This window comes from Anabas testudineus, chromosome 14, assembly GCF_900324465.2.
Source record: "Anabas testudineus chromosome 14, fAnaTes1.2, whole genome shotgun sequence".
In the NCBI taxonomy this organism is placed as follows: domain Eukaryota; kingdom Metazoa; phylum Chordata; class Actinopteri; order Anabantiformes; family Anabantidae; genus Anabas; species Anabas testudineus.
The window spans coordinates 4,823,746-4,848,599 of NC_046623.1; the positions used below are offsets into that span (position 1 = coordinate 4,823,746).

At 40.1% G+C, this 24,854-nt stretch overlaps 2 protein-coding genes and 2 long non-coding RNA genes across 6 annotated transcripts in view; 2 read left to right on the forward strand and 2 right to left on the reverse strand.

The window, feature by feature from the left end:
* si:ch211-283g2.1 (sodium- and chloride-dependent GABA transporter ine) overlaps nt 1-6,378 on the reverse strand; it is a 10,814-nt gene extending 4,436 nt beyond the window's left edge. The window contains exons 1-3 of one of the 2 annotated variants that reach the window (XM_026372715.1): nt 6,306-6,378; nt 659-844; nt 63-197 (exon numbers count right to left, since the gene is read on the reverse strand). In XM_026372715.1, coding sequence (XP_026228500.1) covers nt 63-197; nt 659-844; nt 6,306-6,366 — 382 coding nt within the window. In that variant the 5' untranslated portion in view covers nt 6,367-6,378. Of the gene's footprint in view, nt 1-62; nt 198-658; nt 845-3,216; nt 3,234-6,305 lie in introns of those variants that run through there. The other variant, XM_026372716.1, reaches the window with a different exon arrangement.
* Nucleotides 5,962-19,475, forward strand: LOC113170580 (flotillin-2a). 2 transcript variants are annotated; one of them, XM_026372718.1, is made up of 11 exons: nt 5,962-6,141; nt 8,885-8,966; nt 11,560-11,650; nt 15,186-15,309; nt 15,443-15,561; nt 15,685-15,798; nt 15,927-16,046; nt 16,130-16,344; nt 16,581-16,764; nt 17,078-17,227; nt 17,849-19,475. In XM_026372718.1, exons 1-11 carry the CDS (start codon nt 6,093-6,095, stop codon nt 17,897-17,899), a joined length of 1,299 nt encoding a protein of 432 aa, XP_026228503.1. In that variant the 5' UTR covers nt 5,962-6,092; the 3' UTR covers nt 17,900-19,475. The 2 variants fall into 2 exon arrangements, with proteins under 2 accessions (XP_026228503.1, XP_026228502.1); XM_026372717.1 differs by lacking the exon at nt 11,560-11,650 and adding an exon at nt 12,189-12,279 and having other exon boundaries at nt 6,093-6,141.
* LOC113170582 lies at nt 19,309-22,453 on the reverse strand. The gene is made up of 2 exons (XR_003299652.1): nt 21,892-22,453; nt 19,309-21,101 (listed from the first exon to the last, which is right to left on the reverse strand). It is a non-coding gene; the product is annotated as an uncharacterized LOC113170582 (long non-coding RNA).
* A 1,033-nt stretch (nt 22,454-23,486) lies between these two features.
* On the forward strand, nt 23,487-24,181 carry LOC113170683. The gene is made up of 2 exons (XR_003299659.1): nt 23,487-23,606; nt 23,801-24,181. It is a non-coding gene; the product is annotated as an uncharacterized LOC113170683 (long non-coding RNA).
* The last annotated feature ends 673 nt before the right edge of the window (nt 24,182-24,854 follow it).

Genomic DNA, 24,854 nt, shown 5'->3' on the forward strand with positions numbered 1-24,854 from the left:
GTCCGTTTTTATTTAAACACCTTTCAGTGACAGTGTTCATGCCACAGAGTTTTACCTTTTACCTTTTAACAGCGGGCAGACATTAGCCAGAGCATGCACGGGACCTCTCCTTGTGTACTGACCCACAGTCAGCTCCATGTAAAGCAAAGGGATCCCCAACACCACCAGCATGAACAGGTAGGGTACTAAAAAGGCACCTGATGGGAAGTAACAGCGAGTCAACTGTCACACACATTTTGCAAACAAGTTTACGACCGTGCTAGTTTTATGGCATCCTCTAACAGTTCAACCTTGCATAGCCAATCCTACAGTGCATTTCCTTGTGTATATTTTGAGTCCTTAAGTTTAATTATTAATACATTTAATTATTTAAAGGTTTGTTATTGTAAACTAATGTTTCTTTAAACATGCAGAACTTGGACTTATCTTCACACATTCTTAGGTCACATGTACTAAGATGATTTGCAGAACGTGATCAAATCAACACAATCAGTATTACTGTGGAAGAAAATGTTTGACGACTTGCTCACTGGAAACATTGCTGTTAACCTTTGGACCCACATTTGAGACCTGTGTAGATTTATATACAATGTGTACAGAAGTTAGTTGGACTTAGTCATTTTGTTTTTAAGGATGAAGTGTCAGATTGGGTTCTCACCTCCTCCACTCCTGTAGCAAAGATAAGGGAACCTCCAAACATTGCCCAGACCCACAGCACAGCCGATGCCAGCCAGAGTGAACTCTATCTGCCTGCTCCATGTGGGTCTGCTGCGCTGTTGATCCATGTCTGCTCCCTGTGTCGCCACTGTCGCTCGTCTGGGCCCCAACACCGTGGAAAAGGTGGCTGGAATTTAAGTGTGTGTAGGTGATATAACCTTCCTTTTTTATTATCCTTAATGATTAGCTTTCCAACACTCGAGCATGCAGTGACTCGGAGGCTCCCAGAAGAGGGGAAAGTTTGTCTTAGTTAATAGGTGTCATAAAATCCAATAAATTAGTTCCATTGAATAAAATAGAAAATGCACAAAGCAGAGCACATTTTGTTTTGAACAAGACACTACAGACATCATTACTTAGTCTGCTGAGGGCCAACAGTTAAAATAAATCCAACTCTTCAAGCTGGGTGTAAATGCTCTTTATTACTTTGTGGCTTGTTTAGTAAATAGGTAGTGGTAGTAATAAATTAGACAATATGTAGCAAAACAACACTTTTGATCATGAATTATTCATAAAAGAAATTACTCTTTTGACATTTCATAGACTCCACAAGCTCACCCCTCCGTCGCCCCTCATCATCACGAAATCTAAAACTCCCCAGTACACTCAAAAGGTCAGTTTGTAACTCGATTGCCATATACCATATTATTAGGCATGAAATAAATAAAAAATAAAATAAATAAAAACTAATTCTAAACGTTTTGTAAAAGCTCACAGAGGTTTTTATGAGTTAGCTTTCTCTGTCTGCAATGATGCTTGAAATCGGGCTCATGTCCCAGTTGGATATTCGCTGATTTCCTGTAATGTGTCACGTGACTCGTGGGAGAGCAACATCATGTCAGCATTTTAGAGAAGAACACTGCTCTATTTAGTAAATGGAGGAATACAGTAAACATTATTTGGTGAACTCCCTGAAATGAAATGTTTCATAAAACCCAAACAGCTCTCAACATCTCTCAAAGGGACGTTTGCGGATGGGACATTACACACACTGTGCTTTGCTGATAACAGCGTCAGGCATATAAACACTGAAATGTGTTGGGCCAGATGGGTTGGCATGACTTACTGGGTCAGATGACAGCAGCTGGAAAGAAACCAGTAACATCCCTGAGGGAAATGAGTTCAAGAGGAAACACAGCCAACCAAGAAAAGAAGAGGCTACCGCAGAGGATTTTAGTAACATCACAGGCTGACAAACAAGTCTGGGGTCTTAGCCGCAACTAATTCTGCGGGAAGAAGCAACGTAGTGCAACAAGAAAGCTGTGTCACAGAGGATGAAAAGTAAAGTGGTGACACTGTGGGACGAGGGAGACATCAGACAGGAGACTTGTTTGCGGAGAACTGTGATGTGTGGAAATGGTGGAATCCACTTGCTGTTGTGTGGTTGTTGATGTGATTGTATGATAAATGTGCATCTAGTTTCAAATCCCAGAAACCTCAAACTGATCACTACTGAGATTAAGCAGCTGTTTGAATGTTCTTGAGAACACCAGGATGTCAGTCAACCAGTAGCTGCAGACGAGCTTCAAGTTCTTCTCATGTTCAGGACACACATAGAGATACATGACAGTGTACAGCAGACCATCAAAGCCACAGCAGTGCATATGCTGCAGTGTAAAGTGCAACACTTCCAGGGAACGTTTGTGAATGCAGGTTTAGTGCAGTTCATGTGCAGGTTGTAGTGGACCAGGGCTAGCTCCAAAACAGATCATGTCCTTGCAGCAGCAGATCCCATTTACCCATATGAAAACATGCCACATGGTGAGAGCACTCAAACGGAGGAACTCAAGGAAGGATGAAGAACTTAAAACATCAGACAGGAAGATCTTTCATGTGTCAGCATCCACATTCAGTCATCTGCTTGTGTCATCTGACTGATGAAAGTCAGTCCAGTACTTTGAGAGTGTCCAGGAGAGTAAATATGAACCAGGTTTATGATTTGTCACATGTTTTTCAGGGTGATCACTGAAACCTAATAGAGATAGCTACTGCACAAAATGTGTCATTATCTCCACATGTTAGTTCATGCTGGTTTTCTTCTGTGGAGTGCTGATGATGGGTTTCCTCTTTTTGCAGAACAATATGGCCCAGCTTATTAGACGACCCTAAACGCTGACATCTCAGAGTGGAGCCCAGGACGCAGAGACGCAGTCTTACACGCCTCTTTGCAGTTTCCTTACAGCTGTCACCCCCCCAGAACTGCCAAAACCCCATAGAGACAGTGTCTGCTGCCTGGGAACCTAAATTATATATATAAAAAACCAACACTAGAACCGGATCTCTCTCTAAATGATTTGATAAGTGAAAGTGAGTTTTTCCTTGCCACCATCGCCCCTGGCTTGCTCATCAGGGACAATCTGATTATTGATTCATACACATTCACTGTTTGTGTAAACTTCCATAGTTGCTTGTGTAAAGCTGCTTTGTGACAATGTCAATTGTAAAAAGCGCTATACAAATAAAATTGAATTGAATTGAAAATAGATTTATTTGTCTTACTGAAACCTGGCTGCAGCAGGAAGAATATGTTCGTCTGAATGAGTCAACCTCAAGTCATATTATTACCATGTTCCTAGAAGCACAGGTCGGGGTGGAGGAGTAGCTGCAATCTTCCAAAAGAGCTTAATAATCAACCCCAGAACTAAACATAGCTTGAATTCATTTGAGAATCTCACTCTTAGCCTCACGGATCCAAACCGGAAAAGTCAAGAACCAGTCCTGTACTATAATTAATTCACTATTAGACTCCATTGACTTTACTTAAAATGTAAACAAACCCACTCACTGTTTAATCACAGCCTTGATCTTGTTTTGAGATACAATGTTAAATTGATCAATTAATCGTTTTTCCCCAAAACCCTCTTTTATCTGATAATTTTTTAATAACAATTGAATTTACTTTACTTAACTTTGCTTCACCTAAGAATAAGATTCACTACAGTAGATGTATTATTACATATAGATTATAGATTATCTGAAAATGCTGTTGACAAAATTAAGAAACTGACCATCTTTTATTTCAGAGCCATGCACCAACACAGAGGAGGGCAGTCATCTTAACTTCACTCCAGCACAAGTAAACTATCTTTTTGATAATACTGCAGCTTCACTCAGAACAATACTCCATACTGTTGACGTGAAAAAGAACATAGTGAATGAGAGGAAGCTAGCTCCATGGTAAAGTTTACATATCGTACCTTTAAGCAGATATCACCTAAGCTGGAAAGGAGGTGGCGTTCCACTAATTTAGATGAATCTTACCTAACCTGGAAAGACAGTTTAACAAAATATAAAAAAGCCCTCAGTAAAGCTAGAAGCACGCATTATTCATCATTAATAGAGGCAAATAAGAACAACCCCAGGCATTTTTTCAGCACTGTAGCCAGGCTGAAAAAAATCATAGCTCTGTTGAGCATAGTATCCCCTTAACATTCAGTAGTTATTGCTTTAGATAAAATCAATCAAATAAAATCCCAACTGTTAGAGAAATAAGTGATCAGATCGTCCCTGCAACTGGCATTGATGGTCTAGCATGTACAACATCTCCAGATTCATTTGTAAGACCACACTCATACTTAGACTGCTTCTTCCCTGTAGATCATGCTGAGTTAATTTCAGCAATTAATTCATCTAAACCACCAGTTTGTTTTATCTTTGATCAACACGTCCATATTAGACCAGATCATTCTATCTTCACTAACAGGCTACGTACCACAGGCTTTTAAGGTTGCTGGAGTCAAACCTTTACTCACAAAGCCCACTCTGGACTCAGGGGTTTTAACTAATTATAGACAAACATCAAATCTGCCCTGTATCTCTAAAATCCTTGAAAAAGTAGTTTCAAAGCAATTATGTAACCACCTGCACAGGATGACCTCTATGAAGATTTCCAGTCAGGATTTAGAGTACATCATTGTACAGAAACGTCACCTGCTAAGGTCACGAACAATCTTCTCCTAGTATCAGACAACAGAGTTCTCTCTGTACGCGTCTTATTAGATTAGTGCTGCATTCAACACTATAGATCACAACATTCTATTACACAGACTGGAACATGTCATTGGGGTTAAAGGAACAGCACTAGGGTGGTTTAAATATTTTTTATCAGATAGATTCCAGTTTGTGCATGTTAATGACGAGTCTTCCATGCACACAAACGTTAGTTATAAAGAACTGCCTTCTTCCACCTGAGGAATATTGATCAAATTAGAATCATCCTGTCTCAAAGGGATGCTGAAAAACTAGTCAATGCATGTGTTACTTCTAGACTGGACTATTGTAATTCATTATTAATAGGATGTCCTAATAACTCCTTAAAAAGCCTCCAGTTAATCCAAAAGGCTGCAGCCAGAGTTCTGACTCATCACTGCTTTTAGAGAGATCATATTTCTTCTACATTAGCTTCTCTCCATTGGCTCACAAGTTTAAAGCACTTCTCCTCAAATGTAAAGTACTTTATAATCAAGCTCCATTTTATCTTAAAGAAGATGGTTCCATATTTTCCCAGAGGAACTCTCCATTCTCAGACTGCAGGTTTGCAGAGTTTCCAAATGTAGAATGAGAGACAGAGCCTTTAGCTATGAAGGGGTCGAGGCAGATGGCCGCCAGCCTGAGTCTGGTTCTTCCTCTAAAGGCAGTTTTTCCTCTCCACTGTCTCCTATAGTGCTGCTCAAGTGGGATTGTTGGGTTTTCTTTATAATTCTGTTATATTTTGTGAGGTCTGGTGCAGAATTGTATATACTTTAAAGTGCCTGCTGTCATTGAGGTATTACAAACTGCAGAAAGAAGAATGAGGACTCCACAGCAACAAATTAAACACTGTAAACTGTGCAGCCTACACAATCTACCTCATTACATTACAGACACAACTACACTCCGCAGATATTCAAATTATACAGCAGCAATCACAGCAACATCAACACATCAGTGATATGAATGAATATTCTCAGAAGGCCAGGTCAGATGGCTCTGAGAAAAATACCAGCGATGGTTGTTTAGGTTATTTGCGTGACGATCCATCCAACAACCACCACGCCTTCCGCGGTTTGCTGAAATCCTATCCCTCACTGTGGAGGAGGGGCAGCAGAGAAAGGAGAGGGCTGTCCGACCTCAAGAGGCAAGTTTGGACAAAATTATCACGGACGTATGACGATGCAACATTCAAAATAAAAGCAAAGCATCCACCTAAACACACATTAATCAGCGTGAGCTTTATTTTGAAAAGCCCAACGCGGAAGTAGGGGCGTGGAGCCACTACACGAGTGTTGGACTGAAAATAATTGAGTTAAAGGAAAAAAAAAAGAGGAAAACAGCTCTTAAAAGACAGATCTGTTGTGTCGAGTAGGTGTGGACACGCGTTTTGTTCTGCTGGTAAAATGGGAAACTGCCACACCGTCGGACCAAACGAGGCCCTGGTGGTTTCAGGTAACGAAAGGAGCTTTTTTTTTTTGGACGATGTGTTGACGATGTTTAGCTTCTTCTGTTCGTCAGGCTCGACGGAGGGAGCTCGTAGAAAAGCATTAGTTACACCCCCAGGGTAGCATGTGTGCTACACCGAAGCTAGCATTGAGAGTAATATTACAACAAACCTGTGGGTGTGGGCTGAGTGGGAAGAGGTAACAGGTCCAGAAAGAAGAGGGACGTGTCCATGTTTCCCTCCCAAAAAAATGTAAGATTAGAGTGTTTATCTGGAAAGTCTTTCAAAACAACCCTCATCATCAAATACCAGCACGGTTCGTGTGTTTCTCTGCAGACGGTGTTTTCATAAGAAAGCCTCTTTTCTCTTTTTAAGTGCTTTCAAAATGTATATTATATTATTATATTTGCTGCCAGGTGTGTTTAAGTCCTAGTTTTGGTCCAACTTCTAGTTCGTAACGTGCTCAGGAAACAGCTTTGACCTGGTCTTTTAATATTATAAAACGACTATTATCAAACTCCATATGAATTGAGAGCTAATCAAATTATAAGGAAATGATGATCAACTCTGCTGGCTGCAGCCTCACCACCAACAGCTGATGCATCTTATACTAACTACTCCCAGCACAGGATGCAGGGCCCCAGTAGAAAGACTGAATCCAGGATCTCGTTTTGAGTCAGTGCTGCTGCCACAGGCTGGCACCAGGTTTTCTTTAATCAAAACTCTCTGTAATGCTTCAGAAAAAGATGCTTTGATCTCCACTGTTTTATTGCCTCTGTGGAAAACTTGATTCTGTTTAAATGTGGTTAGGCAGTGTAGAGCACAAACAAACTCTGGCACGCTTCTGTAAATGAATGTGTTGGGGCCGTTTCCTGTCTCTCCGCTCCTGATGAACCAAAAAAGAGAAACCAATTTTCCATTGTTGGCAAACTTCCAAGAGTATACCAGTCATCACATATGTGGCATAAAAGGCATTTAGAGCATAGGTGCCCGAGTGTGAACAGCATGTCTTTATGTCAAGAATGATTCATTCAATAGTACAAAGATACAAAGAGAAATCCTTTTTTTGTTTTTTGTTTTTTTGAGGAAGTTGGCTGCCTGATCAGATGTTTTTTTGCTTATTGTGAAATATGGTAAATAAGTTTAATCTGTGTGCTGTGACTAGTCTTCAATTACCTTTCAACAAAGAGCAAAACCCTGCATAAAGAAAAGTGGACTTGATGGGTTTCCTGCTTGTTTGTTTTAACTTTTGTAACTTCTTATTCATTCACGTGGACGGCCTCCCCTCCTCCACACTGGAGTGAGTGCAGTCAACAATCTCTTTTAAGTTCTAGACTGGAGCAACTGGTGGTCAAATGGTGTGTAGGCCTTAGTATTTCTAGTCCCTCAATCTGTCGTAACTTTTGGCAGGACTCGGGTGGGATTAAATGGTAAAATCCCCTCTCACCCACATCAATTCTTTTAAAACAACCAAAAAAATATTTGCATGTTTTAAATTCTGCATGTCTCTTGTTTGGCATTTCAGGATTCAAAAAGGTTAAATAATAAATTAGTTACTTGATTCACTCTGTATTGTTCTTAGTACTCATGTGTGTTCATTTCCTGGTCTGCACATTTATAATGCCCCTGTTTCCTGTGGGCTATTGCTCAGTCACGCCAGGGAAGTGCATTATTTGGTTTTTGTGAAAAATGGGAAATCTACTGCATATGGCCACTGAAAATTTGGCTTTGCATTTTTCTTTTCTGTTCTTTTCTTTTTTTACATTTGCATTAAAGTAGTGTGAGATGTCTGTAATATTTGGTTGTTGGAGTGTATGTGTTTGTAAAGATAGCTCAGTCTGTTAGCATGTGACAGCTGGGAATGTCACACTAAACACTCGAGATTAAGCTATCAGCCTGAGGTCACTGAATGAGACTGATATGTACTGTTATCATCAATGTCAGATCACTTTAATATAATGTATGAGTTCAATTGATGGTTTGCGTTAAATTAATCATCACAATCAGAAAAATCATAGCCTGTGCACCAAGAGAGAGAGTTGGTAAAGATGAGGCATTAGTAAGTACAAGACATTAGCTTCCTTGCTGGTGTTCATTGTTTATGTCCGTGAACTGGGAACAGGTCAACGTCTCTGGACTTTTCCTAACATGTCCCCTATGTGACACACCACCACATGTGTTTATTCACTGCATGGGCTTCATTGTAATATACTGAACAAGGCTTTACAACACACGAGTGCTGCCTACCTTCTGGTAGGGTGATAGAGTAAATCTGTGTGGGTGTGGGAGAGAGAAGTAACATCAAATTAAGAGATTTAAAAATTGCACCAGAAAGCAAAGGTGAACTTGCTCCTAGTGAAATGCCACAAGAACAAACATGGTGTGGGTTGTGGTTGGAAGACTGGGGAGGTGTGCATTTTTATGACTTGCTAAACATCACATGATTATCACATGAAACTGGGTCACTGTCTGATTGATCTTTCCCAGTACTTCTGCCTTGCTCTTGTTTTAAAATGTAATCTCCTGCTACAGTTAGCTATAGGACTGTGTATTCATGTATTAAAGTATTTCCTACTGATGACATGCTGCAAGATTTCAGTTCTGTTTAAATGCATGTGGGGATATATTAAATGCATACAGAATATAGATTCCCAGCTTTTTTGAGAATGTAGACAGCCCAGGCTGTAAACATAACACAACCAAAATCAAACTGTGCTTAATGTCGATGCGATTCTCTGTGTTGTTCCAAAGGGGGCTGCTGTGGCTCAGATCAGAAGACGTATGTCGTGGGAGGCTGGGCGTGGGCCTGGTGCCTCATCTCTGATGTTCAGAGGTAAGAGCTGTTTGCCTATATTCCTGTTTGCTCAAATATAGTGGATACAGAAGGGCTGCACATCTGCACCCCCAATGCTTTATTGTGTTAATTTTATGATAAGCGGAGAAAGTTGTTTTGCCCTTCAGTCTATATTAGTTAACCTATAATGAGTGAGAACAGGTTTTTAGATTTTTAATAAATAAGCAGATATTTCTAATCATATTTCTGCTTTGACATTATGGGTTAGTGAGTGTTGATTGATGGGCACAAAACTGCAATTTTGTCAATCTAAAATAATCTACAACACATTAAAGTGTGTACAAGGTGAAGAAGATACTTTATGAAGTCACTGTACATGTTTATTCCTCCGTTTATGCCAAGAGCTTATAACGACACACACAGCACAACAATAAGTCGTCATCAGCCATTGCATTGCTTGACATTTTCCTTTATAATGTTGAACATGGGCACTGCAGTTTATTCTCAGTCACACAGCAACGTTATATAGTAAATAATCTCTTGTAAAATAGTTCCAAGCAAATGCACACATTCACACACATTCTAAGTGACATTTGTTCAAAATGATACCCAATTTGGGGAAAACATGTAACCAAAATGCCTTTTTGCACATTTAGTAGAAATAACTGGGCTTGAAGCTAAGTGCAGCAGACATGGTGGAAAATTCAGACAAGACACATTGTTGGTTTAGGTCTCTTATGGGGTGACCATAAGAAAGATAAAATATGATGCCTGACTTTTTTTTTTTTTTTTTCATTTCAACGCTTAGATTAGAGAATTAAGCAAATAATAATAGAATAAGATTAATTTATAGTGAATTTAGACTGATAACATCAATATTAATGGATAATGTTTAACAGATGTGTAAACATAGCGGGTCACCTCTGTCTGCAGTTTTTCAATTGCGCTCAGCTGAGTCAGCTTCAGAGATAACACTGGAAAGATAAACAGGTGGCACATCATGGCAAAGCGAGGGAGACTTACTAACATGTATAAAACTATACTCAACAATTACAGTTAACGTCACGTCTTTCCCATGTTAATACATGAACACAGAGACAAAAATAGTAAGTTAAAATAAGCTGCAAATATTATTGACATCGTAAAATTATCTGACTTTAAAATGAGCAAAAATAAAACCAGGAAACTAAATATTGAAGCTTATTTACGTCAAGTCTAGTCCTGATTAAAAGACAAGACCTGGAGCTGAAAGACTGCCAGTCAGATAAACTCTGTGGACCTTGAAACCACTATAAGACATTAAGTGACATATATAGGGATATACTGCGCATGCATCCCTATAAAATCTCAGTATTATGGCACTGAAGCTGATTTAATTTTAGTGCAGCAGTGTTTGTTTGCAGTAAAATTGTCCACTGAGTCTGGTTTTACAGTCCAAGTGATCACAGATTCATACTGAACAGCCCATATTTGTAGAAGTGTATATATTTCACCTAAAAGCATCAAGCCACCATTGCTTGAGGTATTTTGTTTTATATATTTTTCGTTTGTGAAAGTGTACAGTAATGCTCTGAAAATGATTTAACTTGTGATGGTATTCCTTGACTCTGGAGCTTCTGTCTTTTAATTCTGTGTTACTACTAGTGTTTGCCTGCCTCTGTGTTTCTTCTTTGCTAACCTGCTTTGCTTTGTTTAATGTTGATGTCACCCTGTTTCAGCCCCACTCTGTCTCTGTCTCTTTTTCTTTTTCTAGTCTAAAATGTAAGGTACACCTAGACAACAAAATAAAGTTGATGTACTATAGAAATGATAAACCCCCGTTTAGTGAGATGTCATCCCAGGAATCCCCTCACATCTGATTTTAATGTTTGTTTAGATTATGTGCAAGTATGCCAACATTTCAGATGCTTTAATGGAAGACAGGAGAGATGCTCTTGCTTCTCTGCACACTAGTGAACACTTCAGCTAAAAGCTAGGAGCTAGACTACATTATAAAAACAGCGGGGGAGGGGGCAGTCTTCCTGGTTGTGATGCAGTAATCCTGTTAAAGCCCAGCCCTGATACTCATTGATCCAATTCTTCTGGAGAGATGGGACGAGCTTTTTAACCAGAGTCTCCTCCTCTATGTGTTGCTGCAGTCAGCCTCCCGTGTCCTTGACTCCTAGAACAATGAAGTAGTATTTATTTTACAAAAACAACAGTGACTGTTTTATCAGCTTAGAAACATAATCTCCCATAAGCAGTCCAACTGGACTAGTGGTGGAGGATAATGGTTGTTTGTAGAGGGCATTCCTTTTTAATTTCCATATAAATGTAATCTCAGACACTTGGATTAATAATCCTGTCAACACTTTCCATCTGTGTCTCAGTTTATTGAAACTTTTCTTAATAGATAGCCTGAAGCTATGTTGCAGCTAAGACAAGTTGGGGTTTGTAAGCATTGTAACTATCAGCACATCATACAGAAAATGACCTTCAGGGCTAAAACCAATATACCAAATAGGTGAGATCAGGGTGTCTCCCACCTCGTCCCTCTTCTGTCTTCTTCTTTTCCTTGGTTACTGACATTCCTAACACCTGTTGTCCAACTTACTGTTTTGCCTCTGCTATTCCTGCCTGCCTGCCTGGGTAGAATGTCTCTGGAAGTTATGACCATCCTCTGTCGCTGTGAGAATATCGAAACCTCGGAGGGTGTCCCCTTGGATGTGACAGGGGTGGCTCAGGTAATGCCTTTGAAAAGACCAGGGGGGGGGAGCAATGGCTGGTGCTCAAGACCAACGAAACACATAGGAAAATGGTCAAACTAACTGGCTAACATTGTGTGTATGCATGTTTGGTTTTTCTCATCTTCATGGCTTTTCTTGTTCTGCAGTCATAAGGAGACAATCAGCTGTCACTAACTTGTGCTTTGCTATAAAGCTGATCTCTTGAGTCACCTTTTGCAACGGAGTCAGAAAATGAATGCTGTAGAAACTGCTAAAAAAGAGGATATAAGGTCTTAAGTGCAAAATTTAGATTTAATTATTTGAATGGAACTTTTGGATTTAAAAAATACTGTAATTATAGCACAGTCCTAAATCTACAAAATTGGTGTTGCAGACAGCATCTCATTTTGCTTCGTTGTTGGTGATCTGCAGTCCTTGGGTGAATGGTTTCACTTTGTCCTGTTTTATTTCCACATGTTCTGGCCCTTCCCTTCATTTGCTTTGCCTCTGAACATGTCAATTTTTTATTTTATATTTTGTTTCACATTCTTCACAGGCTAACGCTTGAGATTATGACCCTGCAGCCCAAGTGTGATGATGTAGAGACAGCGGAGGGTGTAGCTATTACTGTGACTGGGGTGGCTCAGGTAAATCACCACACTTTTCTGGGAATGCCAGCTCAGACTTCACCAACCCACACATCCCCCTTCTCTCCTTTTCTCTGGCATCACCCAGTATCCACTGCAGAGGTGGAATTTCATACAGAGGGCCCAAGATATCATGTTAATCATATTTTTATGATTAAAACATTGAGGAGAAGTGTACATACAGTGTAGTGAAACTTAGCTGACCCAGGCTTAAAACTTTAGATTTTGTTTTTTAACAAAGAATTGATTGATTGATTAAGAATTAAAAGGAAAATTCGCCACAGAACTGACATTACATTTTGACACTAAATACATGATGATATTCTTAATTAATAGCACTTTTCAGTGTAACCGAGTACTTGGTAGGTTTAACTTCTGCATTACATTCTGCCACAGCCACTGTAGCAGCGTTGTAGTTTGCACCATAACCAACAAACACCTCGTCAAAAGAAAAGGAAACCAACTTTTCCAAGGTAGATTTCTTCTGGAGAACGCAGATTACTCGGCAAACGCATAAATGGTTTTCTAATCAGCTTTCTGCAAGAGCGCATGTGCATAACAAAGGCTGCTGACACTCAACACTCTACTGCTGTCAGCTGAGTGCTGCAGAATGAAATGAGAGATCATTACACAGAGCGATGCAATCTGCCCGACATTAAAATAAAACTGAAACCAACACAAAGTTTCCTGTAGACGTTTTAATAAGTTACTTTTCACCGTACATTTCTTTCAGGTGGTTTGCACTGTAAATAGGAGCTCTGTGACTGTCGTCGCAGGGTGTCTCTCTCAATGCACGGCTGCATGTATTTTATTTCTCTCAGTAACCTGTTTACTTGAGTCCATGTAAACGCAGTTATTGTTCAAGTTGTAGTTTTCTCCTTTAAGTTTCTGATGCTGGTGGAGAAGAAAAAAAGGTTAGAAGATTTTAGAAACATGTTCTTGTAAATCAAAGTTTGAAAGAATTGTAAAGTGTTTTGTTTTTTGTGGTGAATTTTCTCTTTTAAAAACTTGTTCCAGCTCTGAAAGAAGCTACCGTATCAGTTTGTGTTTTGGCTGCAGTGATGTTCCTCTTCTGTTTTCCTACACACGTTTGACAATGAGCCTCCTGTTAAGAGCTGAACAGCCCCTCGTTTTCACTCAGTTCATTCCAGGGAGTCTCATCATGCCACCATTTGATTGGCCAATGCTGTTGTGGTGTCTCCTGTGGCAACAGCAGTAGCGTGTCCTAAATTGAAGACACATACAGTGTGTTTAGACACACAGAGAAATGACAACTAGGATATTGTTTTTTTTCTTCACTTTGCCAACTGGATGAAAATCCCATTCTTTAATCTCTAGAGACGTTTTACCAAATGATCTTCAGCAGTATTTCTGTCTCCTTTAACAGCCCACTGGTCACGTGGCAGTAAAACCACATCAGTAGGAAAAAAAAAAGTGTCACATTTGAAAATGCTTTTAACATTTAAAGTTGAGAAATGGCATAGAAACAGTTTTGATTGTTCTCACATTTCCTGTATTTGTGCTATTGAGTTGTGTATCTTGATTGAGCTGTTTGGAGGAGGCTGGAGGAAAGGTGGTGTCACGAAGAAGGGTCGAGTTAAGGGGTCAGGAGTTAAGGCGAGACCATTTCGCACAAGTCTTTATTCCAGTCCCAGCTGTGGCACGGCTCCCCCTGCTGACTGTGTGGCATTGCAGCCTTTTCTGTTGTCCAATGTGTTTTTCCTTAAAATATCACCCATCTTTCCTGACATTGTGTTGCCTTCATTACTGGTATGAGTGCATGTAGTGAAACACAGCTATGATCAGACCTCTCACCTAAGGACCCAGTTCACTCTTTTCTTCCAGCTCCAGTGAAGTCACAAGATAAGTGACACCTCTGTGTTGCTGACTGTCCTGTAACCATTAGGTCACTGCAGTTGATCCCCCTTTTCTTTTATCTTGTTGATAATTATTCTTTTAAATAATTTTTGCCTTCCATTCAGTTCCCTCTGTTTTGGATGATCCAGTTCATTCTTTTGCTTTCTAGCAGGGTCACACAGTATATTTGTGTCTCGTACGTTTACAATGAAACAGCCTATATTCTCTTCAGTCAGATGTACAACTAAGCAGAAATTGAAATTATTGTATTTAAAACTATTACAGCAGCAAACATATGTCTAGTGCATGCTTGGTTGTCATTATAAGCCCCAAAAAGGATTTGAGGTTTATGTCTGTATTTAATAATAATAGTATATTTATTATAATTAGTATATTGATGCTTATTACTGACAAGGATGCTGCAGTCCAGGCACTCAGTCACTCTGCTGAGATAAAAATGTCTATGAAAAGATCATAATCATCCTAAATTATGCTGTGTGCTTTCAAAACTAGTATGCTGTATTGAAAATGTATCTTAATCTCAAAAAGTAGCTGGATATCATTTTGAATATCTAGTATTATTTTTTGAGAAATGTAAACTCAAATGATTGATTAATTATCTGGCCACTGCTTCAAATCACTATTGACCAGTGTTTTTTAAAGCCCTGTCTAATCAGAAAGGAAGATTATACACAATATGCTGTCCCAAACTGTGGGTTCATTTTTCCTGGTTTTGCAGGATTAATTGAAATGTGACCAAACATTTCTTTAAAAGCTTTGTGCATCCTTGTCATTAATGTGTTGCATACTCATTTGTTGAGTTGAATTTTCGTGTGTTGACTTCCCATTTTAAATGTTACTTTCCTTTGCACTTCCAGCTTTTAAATATATGACTGCTGCTGTAAAATTAAGGGAATGTTACCACAAAAGCCACTGTGTCGTGTTTTCACAAGTGCCACACCTCCGTGTGCCTGTATTTGTATTTGCTTGTGATGTGCCTGTGTTTGTGAATGTGTTCAGCTGACGATCTCTGTCCATATTGGCACCAGGTGAAGGTGATGACAGAAAGCGAACTGCTAGGTTATGCCTGCGAACAGTTCCTGGGAAAGTCAGTCGTGGAGATCAAGAGTGTCATCCTGCAGACCCTCGAGGGTCACCTACGTGCCATCCTTGGTGGGTAGCTACGCTAAGCTGCATGGTCACTGTTTGATTTTGTTTTTGTCTCTCAACATATCTGTGCTGTCCACTTAGTTTTTCATTTCACTAATGTAGCAATCGGGCAGTAATCACAGATTTCGTATTTCAGGCACTTTAACTGTTGAGCAGATTTACCAAGACAGAGACAAGTTTGCCACCCTGGTGCGAGAGGTGGCAGCACCCGATGTTGGTCGCATGGGCATCGAGATCCTCAGCTTCACCATCAAGGTTTGAAAGATTATCGAGTTTGCTGCATTCTTAATTTGTGTTTTGAATATCTGATATCATTTGAATATCACACATAATTGAATAACCTGCCATACTTGTGCCTCTGTTTTATTCATCTTTCAGGATGTATATGATAAAGTGGAGTACCTGAGTTCACTGGGGAAAACTCAGACAGCTGCAGTACAGAGAGATGCAGACATTGGAGTGGCAGAAGCAGAAAGAGATGCTGGAATCAGGGTTAGAGAGAGGAAATTAAAACTGCAAACAAGCAATTCACCTTTGCTCAATTTCTTAATAGCTATCACATTAGGAAAGTAACAAACCACTTCTGATCCATCTTATCTTCTGCACTCTCTCTTTTACAGGAAGCTGAGTGTAAGAAAGAAATGATGGATATCAAGTTCTTAGCTGACACAAAAATGGCCGACTCCAAACGAGAGTTGGAAATGCAGAAGGCTTCCTTCAACCAGGAAGTGAACACAAAGGTATCAATGTGGAAATATCGCATTGGCCTTTTTTTATTCCAACAATCAGAGTAAGTTATTAATAAAAAAACTGCATTTTCTAGAAAGCAGAGGCCCAGCTGGCGTATGAGCTGCAGGCTGCCAAAGAGCAGCAGAAGATCCGTCTGGAGGAGATTGAAATTGAGGTGGTGCAGAGGAAGAAGCAGATCACTATTGAGGAGAAGGAGATCGACCGCACTGAGAAAGAACTCATCGCTACTGTGAAGAGACCTGCTGAGGCCGAAGCTTACAAGATGCAGCAACTGGCTGAAGGACAAAAGTGAGTGGATCTATACACAGTAATTATAATAACTTTTATAATGAAATAACTTTCTATATTTGGGGAATCAAAGCTCAATAAACAGCTGTGAAACTGGGCTATTCTGTATTTTTGCTTCTATAATAAAAATGAATAAACCTGTTGTTTTATGGTAATTAAAGGTTACTTGACATTTTTTTGCACTAAAGAACTGTACATGTTAAACAGTTATTTTGTCACCTCTAACCCTACCCCAGAATCAAAAGGGTGCTTACAGCACAGGCAGAAGCCGAAAAGATCCGTTGCATCGGTGAGGCAGAGGCCGCCTCCATCGAAGCAGTGGGAAAGGCAGAGGCTGAGAAGATGAGGCTGAAAGCTGAAGCCTACCAACAGTACGGCGAGGCTGCTAAGACGGCTCTAGTCCTGGAATCTCTGCCCAAGGTTTGTCAAAAGGATTTCTATGCCTCTGGTTTAGAGAAATTAGAATTAAGTTTAAAACACCTGAAAGATGTACACGTGGACCATTAAACATGAACCAAACTACCTGCTTAACAGATTCTACAAGTACTAACATTTAATGCTAACCCTGTAGCATTAGCAAACCTCCAATATTTATTTTTTCTGAGTATGGAACAGAACAAATGCAGTATAAGCTTAGCTGGATTATTGTCAGTCCTTGCATGTGTGTGTGTGTATATACATATATGGCGTGGAGGAGTCAGTGAATTAACAGTTGCTCTCTGTTTTTTATCAGATTGCCAGTAAGGTGGCTGCACCGCTGTCAAAGACCAATGAGATTGTCATCCTGAGTGGAGAGGGCAGCCGTGTGACAGGAGAGGTGACACGTCTGTTAGCTGAACTCCCTGTGTCCGTCAACGCCCTCACTGGGGTGGATCTAACCAAGGTGAGAGTGGCACTGTTCTCCACAACAGTAATGCATGTTATCAGACTGCTCTTATGAATCCTTGGGTCTACTCTGCCACTGTCAGAGCCAGTTTGAATGCTTGACTTTTAATTGTAAGAAGATTTCAGTGTTTGAGCAGTTTCATACAAAAAATAGAACGCAAAGCAGCCTCATACCCAAAAACATTAAAAACAACGGGCTGGACACCCACAAACGCTCAACAGTGCTCAATCCTGCCAGACTTGTAGACATTCCAAGGAGTCTATAGTCAGTGTGTGCAATATTTAAATTCCTGTTCTCACTGAAACTTAACTTAGGTGACATACATACATATGCTGATCCAGTATCATTCTGCAGAAATTCAGTGGCACATCCCTACAGTTGGTATTATAGGCATCAGACTTTGATTAGCCATCTGGGGGTGCTGAACCTTCTCTACACACATCCATACCTGACAGCAGTCACCTGTACATTCACATGTTACGAGTGTGTTAACATGCAATTTTCAGAGTAATATCATGTAATACACAGCTGCAGTTTCTAAATGTGTGGCAGTACTGTGCACTAGTTCTATTAATCTCTGTTAAAACCAGCTAATCCTTGTGTGTCCTGATCCCACAGATCCCTCTGCTCCAGAAGATGACCAGCCCACAGTGCCAGACAGCCATCTGATGAATCAGGCCAGAGATTTCTCTCTGAATCTTTCAACATGTTTCTGTCTCAAATATGAAACCAGTTTCTTAGCCTCTGACCCCTTATGCAAATGCCTTTGACCAGAAACACTTGGCGCTGACCACGATTTTTATATTTTTAAGATGTTTTTCATTTACTCAAGGAAAGAAAACAACTGGGGCCTTCCTCCTACAGGACCAGACTGTATCTATCTCCTCATTTTAAGTTCTTATTGTAGACACACAGATTTGTTTGTTTGTTTGTTTGTTTGTTTATTACATTTTACTAGTTAACCAGCATTATATGCTGCAGACCTGCTCAGTTCTAGTAGTCATCCAAAGCAGATTTTGCTATTTTTTGAGGGAAGGGGAAAAAAACCACAGTCTAAACAAAACATGAAGGACAAATATGAATATTGTACTCCTCTCTGAAACTGTAAATGTCTGCCTGGGTTTTGGAGTGCTCTGCTTCCCTGTCATGCTGCTGTGACATGTATTCAGCTTTGGGAGTAGAGCAGAGTGTGGCAGCTCCTGTATCTTCATTGAACACGGATTCGTCCCCAAGCCCAGTTAGTGAAGTAGCTCGCAGTATACCGAGCATAGTGTGAAAGGAGTAGCTTTTATTTCCTCTTTACTTTTGAAACTGCATTTCATATAGATAAGCTTTATGGATTACAAAACCGCTCACCAGATCTTCACTCACTGTGATTTAAACATTTACAGTACATTACGATATCAGTGATATTTGAATCATTTGTATGATAATTCTTACCTCGTGGTTTGTTGTCACGTTGCCTGTCTTGTTCTGATGTGCAGTGCCTGTTCACCACTCAAGTGCCCAAACCTTAGGACATTGGTTTGGCTTTAGTTAGATTTATTTCAGTGTATCACTGCATTATAGATGGACTAAATAATTACATATTGCTCCCTGGTTTCATAGCATCAGCTTATATTAATAATAATAGTGTTCACTTTTGTTGCATGTCTGGACACAGGTAGAGATAAAAACTTAGCGGATGCATAAAACAAAGCCATACTTAAAGAATATTATCTATAGTATAGACCCTAGATGCCTGCTAGGTTTAATGAACATTAACATATTACCTCAAGTAGCACCTGGTAGGCGTTCAGGGTCTGCGCTGTAATTCATCTTGTTACTTCTTTCTTCCCACGTCCTGAGGTAAACTGTTAGTCCTGTGTCTGTTCAGATATTGTAGGCATTTTGTGACTTTAACCCCACAGTCTCTCCTTTATGGCAGAAAAGCGTTGCTATGCTGTGGGTTGAAAGTTACCACTGTGTCGCTCCTCATTATGTCCACTCCATGATGACAAAGCAAGAATGAACTGTTCCACTCAAACTAGCATGTCTGGTGTTACTCTCCACTCTGCACACAGATAGCTTTGACTGCCTTTTTTTTTTTTTTGTCTGATGAATCATATTGTGAATATTCATGAACCTCTCTGCAGAGTCTGTGATTTTTATTTTGCTACTGATAGTTACAACATTATCATATATTTGCCATTTTATCTATTTTTATGTGAAATAAACACAAGGCTTGTTATTTGTTTGGTCTGCACTGACTTTGTCTTTGTGTTTTTGAAGTAAATGTTACAATTTCCTCCAGGTTTTAATGTTTCTACAACTGTTTGAGCTGTAAATGTAGATGTTGGTAAAACACTGCTCGGCTTTCTGTCAACACAGTAATATCAATAACTAGTTTATATGTGATTTTCTTTACCATATCTTTACACAGCCAGTAGTTTTTTTTTTTTTTTTTTTTTTTTTTTAATGATTCAAACATCATCAGCCAATGAAACCTGACAAAAAGCATCTGATCGAGAATACACTATCCCATTCTCAAACTGGGATAATTCACTGCAGCTTGGCAGAGCCCCCCGGTGTTTCACATGGCTGTGGTGTGGATGAGCTACACAAGTCATTTGACCTTCATAGATAATTGAAATAAACTTCATGGACTGAATGGTTGCACCAGTTTTTGACAGTCAAACTTTAAAATAGAAAATCATTGTTCTCTATAACTACCCACCCACTTTTTGTATGGTGAGAAACATGACAAATTTGCTGAATCATTTTCCTTTGTATGTGTAAATGCAATTTGTTTTTGTTTGTTTTGTTTTTGTTGGTTTTTTTTTTGTGTGTGCTCTCAGCATCAATACGTCACAAAGTAGCAACAGAAACACGATAAACGAATCCAAATCTGCAGTTACTCCTTTATTGTGTCTGTACAGTGCCTTTGTCCAATGTGGCGCTTCTTCATACTTACATGTGCAGTTTGTCGACTGTATCAATCATATTTATGGAGGAACTCATGGGATACTTTACTATGAATTCACTGTAGGACAAAGACTTGTAGGGTATGTACTTTTATATGTGTGTGGTTTTGAGCCGTAAGTTTAGCCCTTTCTGCTTTTTCTCTTATATCTACTTTGAATACTGCAAATGTACTATATATAAATATATATGAAAATTATAACTGTAGCATCAAATAGAATTTAACAGCTTGTCTTGTAGAATAATGAATTTTCATGAGTTATTTTTGGCTGTTATATTATGTGCCATCAGATAGAAATGTTCTTGATTTACATTGTGTAATCACAACAGCTGTAACTTCCTGTTACACCAAGTAGCATTTCAGAGGAGTGCGGTTAAAGACCAAATCTTATAGACCTATGCCTTAACTCTTGTCTTGATCTGTCCATTGGCTGTCTATGACTTCATGAAAACTAGACAGTGGGTTTCTCAGTGTGGCATTTTAAGCATGTGTTCATATTATCCTGTGTTGTGTGGCATCCTACAATAAATGTTACACCACCAAGTTAATGTGTAGTAAATGGTTCCTCTGCACTTTACACTGTTGAAATGCTGCAATGTCTAAAAATGGCACATTGAAAGTTTAAAATCAACACAACAGCAGTATGAAAAAAGGTGTAGCTGTTTAAATCACTGGGAGATTAATCATTATCATTAGTGGACCGTGTGTGTGTGTGTGTGTGTGCGTGTACGGCGACTCCTCTTGGCAACATGACAGAGCTGCAGACTCCCTGCACATGAAGACTGATTAAAAGCTGTGTGTCAGCAGCAGCAGCAGCAGATGTGTCCTCTGACCGCCGACCTCCACTAGAATGGACATCTTCATTATCAGAGGTCTGAATGCCATCACTGTGCCTTTAAGTGTTTTGTACTGTGGGTAAAGAGGAAATATAGAACTATAATAGCAGAACCATATTTTAGTGCAGCGATAACTCTTTACTGAACATAGTGTATGACAAGCTACATCCATTATTATTATTTTCCTGATTTGCTTAACATGCCCCATGTTAGAAGTATCAATATTTCACTACTGTTTCATTTATACTGCATTTACAACTTACTACACTCCTTTGTTAACAGTCACTGGTTGGTAATGTACTAATTTCTGTCTAAATGCTGACAATGTTCAATTTGTTGCTGTTGTCATGATCTCAGTGTCTCACCGTCCGATGCATGCACTCTGACCCTTTTAGGACATTTTGCCAAAGGACAGCTTTTGAAAATTAGCTGGCTCATTTATAGAGACACAAATTAATGAGGCTCCTACTTCTAAATAAAGGAAATGAGACGAGATGAAATGCTTGTTGTCAGTCAGGGGCTGTCTGGTGTCCATATGACTCCAGAAAATTGATTCCTACAGCTGATGGAGGACGTGACTGTATGTCCTGATCCGGACACATTTTTACATTTTTACATTCAGCCTGAAGAGGGCAGCCCACAGTCATCATGAAAACACCGGCTGAGAACACAGCAACTTACTGCAGCAACACATTTCAGTCCTACTGCTGCTAATTAATAACCAGTAATACTACAGAAACAACTATTACCAAGTAAACAACTTGTGGTCACAATCCTAGTATAAATATAAACGTAGTATCATCAACACATATTGCAAGTATCAAAAGTAAAAGTACTCAAGTATTCAGTTGACCCTCACTTACATCCTGGCAAATAAGTACATAACCTTTAGAGACGTAGCTGCACTGACAGTACAACCTGTCTGTGGCCTTCCCAGAGGAAACGGTGTCATAAAAATAAACGGTGCAGCTCGAAGTACTCGTGTCCAGATGTTTCATAACTCTGAAGTGGAGGCATGGAGTTGCATGGAGTTAATGACTGATGGGTAAATCAGTCTACTAGCACACAAAAGAAAGGCTTTAACAATCTTCGGAGTGAGCCCTGCAGAGTGTCGGGCGAGCAGGGAGACTAGAAAAAGCCAGAAGCATGTGACACAGATATGATGTCATTGTTAAGATTTTAAGAAACACCTTCTACATGCACTAATTCCAGTGTTGTTGTTTTTTTAACCTTCTTCTAAGTGCAAACAGTTTAATCAAGCCCCAACAAGGTACCCCAAGTGATCAAAACCTGGCTTGTTGCACAATGAGACCTTCCTCCCTGTTTATCTCTGCAAGCAATAAAGAATAAAGCAACTTATCTGTGAGAGCAAATGGAAGTTTGTAGAAAAACTCGAAGCGTTTCTGCAGCAGATAAAGAGCTGGAGGGAAACCCAAACTCTCAGATAGTCCTACCTTCATCTTTATCTGTGCCCACAGGAGGACCTCTCACACCCCGAACTAGCTCCCACACCCAAGGGAGTGTGTTACCATGGCAACAGTCATGTCCCACCTAAGCCGGACCTCAGGAAAACCATGTCACAGTTTTACATCCACCGAAGACCGTAAACAATGACACAGTTACAGAAGTGAATGATTAGATTAATGTTAAAATATGAACAATCACAGTCGTTCCTGTGCAGACGCAGAATGTACCTGTGATAAATGAACCTGACCTTAAAACAGTGGTGTAGTGCATTCATCCACATTAAAGCAGGAGCTAGACAGTATTCTTGTGTACATCTGCCACTGTGTGACTCTGATCATCCGTGTGACAAAACCTTTGCAGCAATTTAGAGATTTAAATCCAGATTCGAGACCTATCCTGGACGCGTGCAAAAGAATAGTTTTAAAAGTGTGGTGACGTGACAGCAGCTGACACATCGTAGCACTGAATCCCAATCCATTAAAACGTCACACATAAATCGGAGGAGCTGTGAGATTCGGGCGACTTATGAGGTGAACGTTTGATCTATCACCACACTGAGAGATAAAGTTCAGTGTTTTTATAATGGATTAGGGAGAAACCCTGTTTTAGCTTATTGCTCAGTTCCTTTAGAAGTCACACATGAGGCACATGTAAAGTGGGTTTAAGCACAAAGAATGAATGTTTAGAGAATTGTTTGTTGCACAAAAGATTGTGATAAACTAGTGGAAATGGCAAATTACTCAACGCTTTTCCCCACGATAACATGATATCAATAAATATTGTTGTGTTGTCCACTGTTTAGACTTTTAAATAGCAGTGTTGAGTGTATGCAGTTATGTAAAAGGGAGATTTATATGTCGTTTTTCTGTAAAGTCCAGTCTTGGGTGTGGACCATCATCTACGGAGGCAGTCAGGTTGGGGCAAGATAAGAAAAAAGTTCAACCCGTGCCGTCTGGTCCAACCCAGATGTCATCACAGTATGCTAATGAGCTGGGGGCCTTTAAGTGCCGGAGCCCAGCAGGCAGAGCAGCAAGGACACAGTGAACCGGTGGACGCATAGCAGCCATAACATGTGGTGGAGGGAAGTGTCAGCAAAGATGCAATGGAAAAGGTGAGTGTGAGACAAGAGAGGAGGCCGCCGAGGCCTGACGGGGGCCTCGAGGCTCTGCAGCAGGTGACACAGATGTTGTCTGTGCAGGGTTAGTGAGGCTACTTTGAATATTATAATATTTTAACCACATTATTAGCATTTCACTGATTCGTTCTTCTTTCTCATCATGTCTACCACCTACCTTTGTCTTACAGATTACAAGCACAACAACAACAACGCGCTGCCAGCGGTTATGTCTTGTGCCCTGGACAGGATATCATCTTATACTGTAAGTTTATTAAAGAGACACTACAGTATAGATGATGTACTATCCAGGGTTTCATTCCACCTCCGGCGCTATCAGCTCGCTCTCAGGCCCAACCGACTGTAGGCTGCACACTGAGCAGAGGAGGGCCGTCAAACCGTTACCATTACTGAGTTTTAGTAATGGTAAGGGTTCTACGGCCCTTTCTCAACGACATCTGGACCAGCGGGATGGACGAAAGGAAACGTTTGTAATTGATGTATTGATTATCATGAAGGACATTTTGGTGTGTGCTTGTGAATACATGAGAAATAAAGTTTATGTTCCCAAACAAATGGGTACCTCATTATTTGATAAAAAAGCGAAACAAAAAAAGAAAAACAGACATGCGAGGCAGTATCAGCATCTTAAACAGTTTGTGTTTGAAGGATTACTTTAATGTGCATGCTGACATACGTCAGCTATAATATTTCCCAGCAGCAGTTGGCTTGTCTAAGTGGTGATCTCTGCTATACAACCGGCTTGTCTAATCACTAGGAAGCAGCCACTGCAAAGAGAGCTGGAGGGGTTGACACAGCTTCTGTGAGACGTTCAAGGCCTCCCCCCCCCTCTCTCCCTCCCTCCCTCATCAACCCTTGCTTTAGGCCACTGGCTGGTTATTCATCAAGATGCCTCGGATAGAGTAACCGCCGAGCTAACTCACAGGCAGCAGGAATGAATCTAATCACCATTATATGACCCATTTTAGCATCAGGTTAGTGCTCCATTTTGCCATCCATTAGGGAGACAATTCAGCCCTCAGGGGCAGAACTGGGCTTTATAAGAGCGAAATGGGGGGTGTGGGGGTGGGTGGTGGTGTGTGCTGAAGAAAGCAGCCGGACAAAAAGTGATATTCGCAGGGATGGATGGCCACACTTCAAAGGCTAAAGTGATGTGGGAGTGCAGGGTACGCTGGGGACATCTGAGCGAACATGACTGAGCAGGGCCCACTTCAGTTTATCTAC

Bases quoted from the DNA above. Each gene is read 5' to 3' on its own strand.
- LOC113170580 (XM_026372718.1), top strand. From the start codon at position 6,093: ATGGGAAACTGCCACACCGTCGGACCAAACGAGGCCCTGGTGGTTTCA. The intron at 16,047-16,129 runs GTATCAATGTGG...TGCATTTTCTAG, and splicing joins ACCAGGAAGTGAACACAAAG to AAAGCAGAGGCCCAGCTGGC. The intron at 16,345-16,580 runs GTGAGTGGATCT...ACCCTACCCCAG, and splicing joins CAACTGGCTGAAGGACAAAA to AATCAAAAGGGTGCTTACAG.